The sequence below is a fragment of the Schistocerca nitens genome, chromosome 3 (genome assembly GCF_023898315.1).
Source record: "Schistocerca nitens isolate TAMUIC-IGC-003100 chromosome 3, iqSchNite1.1, whole genome shotgun sequence".
NCBI classification, from domain to species: Eukaryota; Metazoa; Arthropoda; class Insecta; order Orthoptera; family Acrididae; genus Schistocerca; species Schistocerca nitens.
Window position 1 is genome coordinate 636,510,653 of NC_064616.1, and position 11,557 is coordinate 636,522,209.

An 11,557-nucleotide genomic window follows, 5' to 3' on the forward strand; every position below is an offset into this window, starting at 1 on the left:
ATCACTGAGTAACAATAATTTAATTAAAAATAAATCACTTTTTGATCAATGATCCTTAGCTCTCAGTTCTGTTTGCCATACCAAAAGCAGTATTGTATGTTGATTTTATTGTCGGCATATTGTTTCAGTGTTAACTTTATTCTTTGTTGTGTTAACTTAGTACGGTAACCAATATAAAGAGAGCAGGAAGTGAACACCCAGCTACAGCATTCCATGGCTATAGGAAAGGGGCCTACTAGCATGCTTACCACAGCCATGTCACAGGGTAATATATATAAAGAAGAATAAGTGTGGCAACACATGAGAAACAGGAACAATAATTTATTTTAAAAATCTGCATAAAAAAATACTCAGCTTTTGCTATGTAAGAAGGCATGACAGTCATGTTAAGTTATTAATCTAATGTAATCTATGTTATGTTATCTTATGTTAACCAGGGACCTAGAAACGACAGAGAGGCTCTGTCCCCACCACAGTCGCAGTGGTCTGCAACCCCATGATGACTACCGCAGTCTAATTCACCCCTCCACCGCCCCACACTGAACCCAGGGTTATTGTGAGGTTCGGCCCCTGGTGGAGCCCCCCCACCGCCAGAGAACGTCTCACACCAGACAAGTGTAGCCCCCTATGTTTGCATGGTAGAGTAGTGGTGGTGTACACGTACGTGGAGAACTTGTTTGCGCAGCAATCACCGACATAGTGTAGCTGAGGCGAAATAAGGGGAACCAGCCCGTATTTGCTGAGGCAGATGGAAAACTGCCTAAAAACCATCCACAGACTGGCCGGCTCACCGGAACTCGACACAAATCCACTGGGCGGATTCGTGCCGGGCACCAGCGCTCCTTCCCAGTGGCAAAAGCGTGCGTTAGATCGCACTGCCAACCAGGCGGGCTTAATGTAAACTGACGACCATAGATGTTAAGTCCCATAGTGCTCAGAGCCATTTTTTGAGCTTAATGTAACCTGACACAGTAGATGATTACTAACTAACATAACTGAAGTTTGATTTGGACTGTAGTTACAGAGTTTAGAAGTTCAGTCTCTCAATAATTAAACATTTTGTCTAAGACTTCAAATAATCTTTGACACTTTACTGTCTGATGGTTTCCTGGTCAGCAACTGATGGATTCAGAAAAGAACTGTGTGAAGACTGTCTAAAACTGTGGGCAACTAAAGGCAACTGGAAATGGATCAAACTGACTGAGCGTCAGTGTGCAACTGGTTAAATATTGTACTTGGCACAGTTATGTATAACAGATGTCTATTTTGGGGTACCATAACTAGTTCTGGGTTTCAGCACTCTCTGTGGTAGCAGACGTAACTATTGGCAAAGAAATATTCTACTTGAATGTTTTGCAGTGGAAACATAAAAAAGTCCCTGGTATCTGTGCCATTACTGTGTGTGGTGCCATGCTGAGACTGCTTGGAGTGTGGTGCTTTCTGAAGCTGACATTGTGTACCACATCTGGCAGAGACACAGCACCCTGTGATTATGACCATAAGCAGAAGATGTCCACTTCCCAGAATTTAGAACTTATAATATAGTTTCTTTTATGGGTTGAATACACAGTGAACACAGTGTCATCTGCTAACTAAGGTCATCTATGTTGGCTGCTCTTACAAAGCTGTCACTACAGACCAAGGCAAGTAGATTTCTCACGTTACCTTCCATTAGGAAAGTGGGTGCACTCAGTGACTGTTATGAGATTTATAAATTATATAGCGCAGCTATCAGTCATCCTTTCTTTTTTGCAGTTTTTATTATGCAAATCCATATTTCGGCTAGTGCCTAGCCGATTTCTGTTGACATAGCTAGCCCTGTCAACAACTGTGTTATTCACAGTCTTGTGCAAGTGATTGAAGTACTGTGGTTTTAGCTGTTTCTTTAAAGTAGAAGTTGAGTGTTTCTTGTCACAGTTTTTAAATGTAAAATATTACAAAAAGAAATAGGAAAACCCTTTTGATGCACAAGAAAGTAAAAATTCTTAAAAGAATTCAAGTTCATTTCAGATGGCACATTGCATAAGCACTGAGTTTAGTGGTACCTGTGTTGACGCTGGACACAATTGTTGAAAACACTGTTTTAGAACTAAAAATTGTAAAATATGCCAGTTACACTAAATATGCAGTTCTGGAAGAAATTATGAAGAACTAGTTTCTGACAGCACATGCTTCCAACATAATGCATGATGCATGATGCACAAAAAGCTGCTGAAGGCACCAAATATGTTTGGCATCAAGGACTTCTCTACACCTAATGATTGGATTGATAGGTTCAAGAAGTGGTATATAATGTGGTGCTCAAAGCAATATGCGATCAAGGAAACAGTGTAACCATACAAACTGTTAGTGAATGGCAGAGTGATAGATTTTAAGCACTTAGAAAGCATTATAAACCAAAGGACATCTTCAACATAGATGAAACTGTTCTCTCTTTCAGCACCCTACCAAACAAAACACTTGCCTTTGAAGATGAAAATTGCCATGTGGGGAAACACAGTAAAGTTGGTCTTACAGTAAAGCTAGACAAAAATGCTGGTGTCTCTAAAAGAATTAAACTGTTTGTGATTGGAAAAATTGGAAAAAAGCACATTTTTAACACATAAATCTTTGCCCATGAACTACACTGCCAATAACAAAGTGTTACTGGAACTACTCAAGAAGCAGTTGAATAGCCCTCATGAAAGAATGGGAATCTATAACAGTAAAACTATCAGACTTGTGTATTGTCACCCTCTCTCTCCTCCCGAACAGGCCATGAATCAGGCCCAACGGTACCGACCACCCACTGTGTCTTCCTCAACCCATAGGCATCATTGGATGCAGATACGGAGGGGCATTTGGTCAGCACACCTGTCTCCCAGCTGTATGTCAGTTTCTGAGACTGGAGCCACAACTTCTCAATCAAGTAGCTCCTCAGTTTGCCTCACAAGGGCTGAGTGCACCCCGCTTGCCAACACTGCTTGGTAGACCAGATGGTCACCCATCCAAGTACTCGCCCAGTCCAACAGCATTTAACTTCGGTGATCTGACGGGAACCGGTGTTACCACTGCAGCAAGGCCGTTGGCCCATTGGCACCTTACACATTCAAAAAATATAAATTTAACCAATGTACAATTAGAGTTCCTGCCACCAGATTGCACAAGTGATGTACAGCCCTTGTATTTGGTCATTATCCGTACCTTCAAACTGTGTGGCTGGATTGAAGATTTTTTAGCAAACAGAACACAGCATGGTGTTATCAATGGAGAGACGTCTACAGATGTTAAGGTAACCTCTGGCGTGCCACAGGGGAGTGTTATGGGACCATTGCTTTTCACAATATATATAAATGACCTAGTAGATAGTGTCGGAAGTTCCATGCGGCTTTTCGCGGATGATGCTGTAGTATACAGAGAAGTTGCAGCATTAGAAAATTGTAGCGAAATGCAGGAAGATCTGCAGCGGATAGGCACTTGGTGCAGGGAGTGGCAACTGTCCCTTAACATAGACAAATGTAATGTATTGCGAATACATAGAAAGAAGGATCCTTTATTGTATGATTATATGATAGCGGAACAAACACTGGTAGCAGTTACTTCTGTAAAATATCTGGGAGTATGCGTGCGGAACGATTTGAAGTGGAATGATCATATAAAATTAATTGTTGGTAAGGCGGGTACCAGGTTGAGATTCATTGGGAGAGTCCTTAGAAAATGTAGTCCATCAACAAAGGAGGTGGCTTACAAAACACTCGTTCGACCTATACTTGAGTATTGCTCATCAGTGTGGGATCCGTACCAGATCGGGTTGACGGAGGAGATAGAGAAGATCCAAAGAAGAGCGGCGCGTTTCGTCACAGGGTTATTTGGTAACCGTGATAGCGTTACGGAGATGTTTAATAAACTCAAGTGGCAGACTCTGCAAGAGAGGCGCTCTGCATCGCGGTGTAGCTTGCTCGCCAGGTTTCGAGAGGGTGCGTTTCTGGATGAGGTATAGAGTATATTGCTTCCCCCTACTTATACCTCCCGAGGAGATCACGAATGTAAAATTAGAGAGATTAGAGCGCGTACGGAGGCTTTCAGACAGTCGTTCTTCCCGCGAACCATACGCGACTGGAACAGGAAAGGGAGGTAATGACAGTGGCACGTAAAGTGCCCTCCGCCACACACCGTTGGGTGGCTTGCGGAGTATGAATGTAGATGTAGATGTTACAGAAAAGCCATTGTGCTGAAGATATTAAGTTTGCTGGAAGGCAGAAAAGATCCTTCTTCCTTTAAAGTTCCAATTTTTGATGCTTTGCTCTACTTTGCCAATGATTGGACAGAAGTTACAGAGTCCACAATCTCCAACTACTTTCAAAAAGTGGGATTAATTCAAGCAGATGAAGGAAATTGGTGTGACACACCAGATTTGTGTAATAATGATGACCCTACTTGCTTCAGTGTGGGAAAAGCTGCAGCTGGATTACCCAGTGCAGATGTAAATGCAGCAGTGAAGACAAGAAAACATATATTTCTCCTGCAGATGTAGATCTTATAGCTTTCCATTGTATTTATGAACTGGAAAAACATAGTGAAAAAATTAAAATAACCCACTTTTTTTTTTTTTACTTAAAATGAAGAACAACTGTACCTACTTGTTCATTATGTCACACTTGAACAAAACCATCCATGAATACCACCAAATATGGTTCCTTAGCTTCTCAAAGAATTCAATCAACATGGTGGTAGCTCCAGCTGCTACTGTCTGACTCTCTCCAAAATAAGTCATTTTTGGTGCAAGTTGTTGTGCAAAAGTGTCATGAAATGGCACATTGGTGGATGAACATAGTACAAAATTCAGAAAACCTTTATTAGATTATGAAAAAGTCTCTGATGAGTATTTTGATGCATATTATTTACATATATCATTTATAAATTATGAAAATGTGAGTGGGGTTGTTCTAAACATAACTTTCACTACTTAAATAGCAATTTCCCACCTTTTATGCTTTTCCCCATTTTGCATCTTTTTCCCTTAAAAAATGTAAAAGTGATGTTTCACTGTATTTCTGTTTGTTCCATGACATCTTGGTCAAACTGCCAACATCAGTAACAAGCTGCAATGATATTTTGGAGCAGAGTCTTCTGCCCATCCTCAGGCATATATTGGCAAAAGTACACTGTTATCTCCTTTTTAAGACCCTGCCTGCACTTAAATGGGGCACCCAGTTGTCACTGCACATTCATTGATTAAACACACACATTCTTGTTGCAAGTCTGTGTGTTACTCCAAACAACCTCCATTGTTGAAGCTCAGCACATTGATATAAATCATCTTCACATAGTAAAATCGAAGATTGAAGCTGGCCACACAGAGCACAAAGTACTCCACTTTAGCGACTGACAAGGGCTTCAGACAGCTGATAGTCCACTGTCTCATTATAATGGAGTTCCATTGTGTTTCATCAAAAAGCCAGTAGAAATTGTGTGTTCAGCAATAGCAGATTTGCTGGAGTAGAGGAAGGGAGTATGCTGTTGATATTCCACAATGTGCTCATGAACAGTATGTGTTGTTTTCCTTGTAATAGGATTTGCTGCACTTGCACAGGAAATTATACCAGAACCAACTAATAACTCATTGTTTTCCACCTTTCACTCCTTACATCTGCTGATAAAATGAGTAGAGCTTCTTATACGATGTGAATACTTTTCTGCAATTTATATGAGAAAGACATCAAGAACTTGGCCAAGTCATAGGTGTCTGCTCCAATATTGCTCACAGTAGGTCATAAAGGCATATCTTCTTTAAGGATCTTAGGCAATCCATACAGCCTAGGTGGAACTGAAACATGTGCTCTCAGTCTCTTAATGATCTTGTTTAGTATAGTACTGAAAGTCAAAATTACTGCTGTTTGTTTCATGATGTGGTTAGTAAGGTTCTAATTGATCTTCTTATGATATGTTCTGTTATGTAGTAAAACATTGATCCTATTAATATGAATGCTGCTGTCTTTTTGTGGGAAAACTTTACTAGCCAAGATCACAAATATTTTTACATTGATAACTAGTTTTAGCAAAATTAAAGTGCCATCGTCAGCTCTGGGCAGGTTACAGGACAATACTCCACTGGAATATATACATGGCCCAGTCACATTAATATGACCAATGTCTGTGTTTGATGTCAAAGTGCAATTATGAGCAAAGTTTAGATGGATGATAAATTTTTGCTATGGAGAGTATGTGCTGAATAAGTGGAATAAGGACAGAAAAGATCCACCATGGTTTAATAACAAAATCTGAGAGACGATGGGGAAGCAAAGAATGTTTCATTCTCAGTTTAAAAGTGAATTCACAAATGATGACAGGCAGAAGTTAGTAAATATTTGTGCATCATTAAAATGATTGATGCACAAAGCATAGAAGAACTACTACTGGCATACCTTAGCAAAGAATCCAGCCAAAAACCAAAAAAATTCTTGTCTTACGTAATATCACTATGGAAGTCAAAGGCTTGTATCCAGTTGCTGGTTGACCAATCTGGTGTGGCAATAAAAGATAGCAAAAGAAAATCTGACATTCTAAATTTCACATTTAAGAAACCATTCGTGCAGGAGGATTGTACAAACATAGGAGGACATAGTAATAGGCTTCCTTGGAGTAGAGAAGCAACTTAGAGAGTTGAAAACAATAACTCAAAAGGTCTGGATGGGGTTCCAATTTGGTCTTACAAAGAGTACTCTGCAGCACTGGACTCTTACATAGCTTGCATTTATCATGAATCTCTTGCCCAGCACAAAGTCTCAAGTGACTGGAAAAAAAATGTGCAGGTGACTCCTGCATATAAGAAGGGTAAAAGAACTGACTGCAGGATTACAGATCAATATCTTTAACATCAGTTTGCTGCAGAATTCTTGAACACATTCTCAGTTCAAAAATAATAAAGTTCCTTGAGATGGCAAAGCTGCTGTCCACAAATCAGCATGCATTTGGAAAGCATTAGTTGTGCAAAACTCTGCTTGCCCTTCTCACACATGATATTCTGTGAACTATGCCTGGAGGCCACAGTCAGGTTCCATATCCCTAGATTTCTGAACAGCATGTGACACACTGTTCGAATGCAGATTGTTAACAAAGGTCAGGCATGCAGAATAGGTTCTCTGATGTGTAAATGGCCAAAGATTTATTAAGTAATAAGAACCAGCATGTTGTCCTCAATGATGAGTGTCCGTCAGAGACAAGGGTATTATTAGGAGTGCTCCAGGGAAGTGTGATAGGTCTGCTAATATTCTTTACACACGTAAATAATCTGATGGACAGTGTGAGCAGCAATCTGTTGCTGTGTGCTGATTTTGGAGGTGTACAGGAAGGTATTGTCAGTGAGTGACTATAGAATGATACAAGATGACTTAGTCAAAATTTATAATTAGCATGATGAATGGCAGCTAACTCTAAATACAGAAAAATGTAAGTTAATGCAGATGAGTAATTAAAATAATCATGTACTGTTCAAATACAGCATTATTAGTTTGTTATTTGACACAATCAGGTCCATTAAGTATGTAGGCATAACACTGCAAACCAATATGAAATGGAATGAGCATGTAAGGATTGTGGTGGGGAAGGTGCATAGTCGACTTCACTTTATGGGGGAGTTTTAGGAAAGTGGTGGTTCACCTGTAAAGAAGACTGCATGTGGAACACTAGTGCAAGCCATTCTTAAGTACTGCTTGTGTGTTTGGAACCTCTACCAGGTCAAATTAAAAGAAGACATTGAAGCAATTCAGAGGCAGGCTGCTAGATGTATTACCAGTAGATTTGGTCAACATGCAAGTATTACGGAGATTCTTTGGGAACTCAAATGGGAATCCCTCGAGGGAAAGCAACAGTATTTTCAAGGAACACTATGAGAAAATTTAGAGAACTGGCATTTGAAGTAGATGTAGAACAATCCTACTGCCACCAATGTACAGTTTGTGTAAGGACCATGAACATAAGAGTAGGGAAATTAGGACTTGTACGGAGGCATATAGATAATCATTTTTCCTTCACTCTCTTTGTGAGTGGAACAGGAAGGGAAATGACTATTAGTGGTACAAAATACCCTCCATCACATACCATACTGAGGCTTGCAGAGTGTGTATGTAGATTTGGATGCTCAAACACTCTCACATTGACATAGGAAACATAGAATTTATGTTCGGGGTTCTTCACCAAGTGGCGTTCACATCTATGCAAGTACAAACAATTTTGGAAATTATCTCCAAGTATATGTCCATAATTAACATCATGTAATACACTACCAGAAGTTGTGACCACAACACACTAGAAATACCTACTTTCGCCAAGTCTGTACCCTGAAAAAGACCGATACCTGGGCTTATGCACCCCAAATGTGAAAGGTTATGAACAGTAACAAAAGATACAAGTTTTGATGTACACAACATCATACTAAGTCAATGTGCCAGACTGGAACAATGTAAGGGTTTTATGTGAGATACAGCTTGCATATCAATTAAAAAAGATCATGGTGAAACCTTAAAACCATATAATAGCAATTTGCAATAGTTGAGTGTGTGAGATGCAATTGTTCTTAATTATGAACATATCAGTATGTTCGTTTCCTTGGAATGAGCACAGTAAGGTTGATTTCATCTGATTCTGGGTACAATCATATCCACGTCTGCTCATAAGGTAGAGACGGCTACCTTATCCATAGACAGTAAGTTGCTCTTCAGTGGTGTGGCTCTTGTCAACACAGAGCAAGACTCCCAAGAAATTTCCTCCGCTGCATTTGTTGCAAGATGGCACATGCTATGCTGCTTATTCTGAAGTCTTAGATCACCAAGCCAATAACCTGCAAGTGGTACAGGAACATCTCTCAACAGTGTTCTTAGGACATGGATATTTACCTCACCAGATAGAGAGAGGTCTACAGACATAAGTGACAGAACAAGAAAGAGGATGAGGCCATCAAGATGACAGTTTATCTGTCAAATATTGAAAATGTTTCTACAAAAATGGGTAGTGCAATACCATAATGTTAAACTAGTCTACCATGAAGTAAAAGTGATCTTTTATCCACCATCAAACTATAAGCACTTCTGCAATTGAACAGAGGTGACTTATAGCCATACAAGGCTGGTGTTTATAGGTTTGCATATGCATGCAGAAAATATCATATAGGGAAAATGATGTTCACTGTTCAGGAATGCATCGAGGAACATCAGTGGCATACTCACCTTCTCCAACCTAACAAATCCGATATTGCTGAACACTGTATTTCTACTGATGATTCAATGACATACAATAAAATACAAATTTTGGCCCATGCTTTGAACTTTTGGGACTCCATTCTTAATTAATCAAAGGGCAAACAACATTCTGAGGCCCTTGTCAATCAGAACAGCAGTTTTTAGTTATGGTGCATGGAATGCTGTAACAGAAAAACTTTGTGCTCCATGTATCTGGTGTCATTCTGTGACTTTACCATGTGAAGACAATTGACCTTTATATTCATGAGATGAGCTTTCAGCATGGAAGGTGATCAGAGCAGTGCAGAGACTTGCAGCAGAAGCACATGTGCTCAAGCAACACACACATGGTGACAGCTTTGAAAACACTGCATGTGTTGGTGGGTCTTAAACAGGTTACCTCAGTCTACTTTCATCACTATACAGTTGAATACAGCCAGAAGACTCTGTACTGAATTATCACAGCAGAAAGTTACTAACATCTGGAGGTTTGGCAAAAATTTCATGGAACAGTCTATATAATGGAAAAGTTTTAAATTTCACATACAGTATCTCTATTTGTATTGTTTATGTTCATTATGTGCCATCACCATCCATTTGTCTTGGGAGATTAAAATATGAGCCACTCCTAGAATTTGGCATTTTATTGAACAATAATAATCTTTTTTCTTTATGGTAATCTGGAGAGGTGCTGCAGCATGAACCGAATATTTACAATTATCATAATCTGTAAACTGTAATGTCAGATGTCAAACCAAACCATATAATTACAGCTCCCTTTCATTTTGTTTTCCAGGAATCATAAACAAAATTCTTTCATCAACAAAACTATATCCTCTAAGCAGAGTGACATACTGTGCATACTTAGTTCATCCTCTCATGATAAGAGTTATGGCGATGACAACAGATGGCCCCTTCCATCTAAGCATAGTGACAGTGGTATGTATATTAGAAGAAAACTGTTAATGTGTAAATGCATTTTAATACAGAATTTTATTCTTAGTGGTAAAATGCATAAATATTGTAATGTCATAATTAATGTGCATGGAGGGTGATCTCTCTTTACTTCTTATTTTTTTAGTAAAGTACATCTTGCATGTCACCAAAAGGGATTGGCCAGTCCTACGACCTAGTGGCAGTTCTGCTTCTGCAAAAGTGCAAAACATGCATATAGGTTGTCAGCCCTATAAGAAGGAGGCAAAGTTTGTTTCCCTACACTTATCCTCTCCCAACAGCAGTTTAATTTCTCATTTGTTTACACTTGCGTTGGACTGTCACACTTAAATGCCTGCAGTATAAACAAGAACTTGAATATAACAGTGTATATTGTGACCTTGTGCTGTCCATCAAAGCATATAAAGGCTAGAGTAGGCCGAGCTAGAAAATATTGCTCTACCAGTCTGTGCGTGCTGCTGTGGTGGTGCTGAAGAACAGTGTTCAAATTCTTGTTTGTGCACTCATCATCTACTCAGTACCTCCACTATTTACTGAATTGTTATCTTTATTTTCATGAACAATAAGATTATTTCTTTTTTATGATGAAATTAACTGCTCATATTATTGGTCTCACAGAAAACATTTGATGAAATACTATTAATTAAGTCTCTTTTCTTTTTGCAGCTCATATTATTTTCTGGACAAGTAGTGGCATCATACATTCTTTCTTTCATTCTTTCACTTGCTTTTGAAGCACCTATTGTTTCACTGCTGAAGTTATTTGCACCTGAGAAAAGCAAAAATCCAAGGTGAAGGAATGTTAATCAGAATGTTACTGAACATTATTTTGTAAACCAAAGAACCACTGTTGATGCTTCAGAAGGAATTTCGTGCTGGTGTACATATCACTAATGTGTGTCAAATTATCAACAACACATCAGTGATGATATTTCGCCCTGAAAGTGAAATTTATTTTAATGCAAAATGAATATCTTTTTTTGATAACTTAATTTATGATTTACATGTCAGTATTAATTGTCAGTATTTTCATTATAAGAAATGTTGCAGAGCAACTCTTTCCTGAGTGATGCTTTGTAAAAAACTTTTAATACATATAATATGAGTGAGATTATCAAAATTGGAAACATAGTCGCCATTGTAAATTAGAACAAAAAACTGAGTGTAAAGAACTGTGTAAATGTTTGCTGCACCTGAGTAGCATGTGAACTTACAAAAAAAAACCATTGTTGAGACTGGGTTCATGTTCTTCATTATATACTAATAGTACAAACAGATTTGCAAAACTTGTGGAAATGAGAGAAAGGTCATTTCTATAATACCTACAATGTCTGGGGAGACATGCTGCTTAAGATGTTAAAAATAAATAAGCAGCTGATGTCACAGAT

At 38.8% G+C, this 11,557-nt stretch overlaps 1 protein-coding gene and 1 pseudogene across 1 annotated transcript in view; one reads left to right on the plus strand and one right to left on the minus strand.

Annotated features, from left to right (window-relative positions):
* Positions 1 to 11,011, plus strand: part of LOC126249374 (O-acyltransferase like protein-like) — a 272,872-nt gene extending 261,861 nt beyond the window's left edge. Inside the window, exons 15-16 of the mRNA XM_049951028.1 lie at positions 10,012 to 10,154; positions 10,836 to 11,011. Of these exons, the coding sequence (XP_049806985.1) occupies positions 10,012 to 10,154; positions 10,836 to 10,964 (272 nt within the window). The 3' untranslated portion in view covers positions 10,965 to 11,011. The remainder of the gene's footprint in view (positions 1 to 10,011; positions 10,155 to 10,835) is intronic.
* LOC126250381 (5S ribosomal RNA) lies at positions 2,952 to 3,069 on the minus strand (annotated as a pseudogene).
* Positions 11,012 to 11,557: the final 546 nt, after the last annotated feature.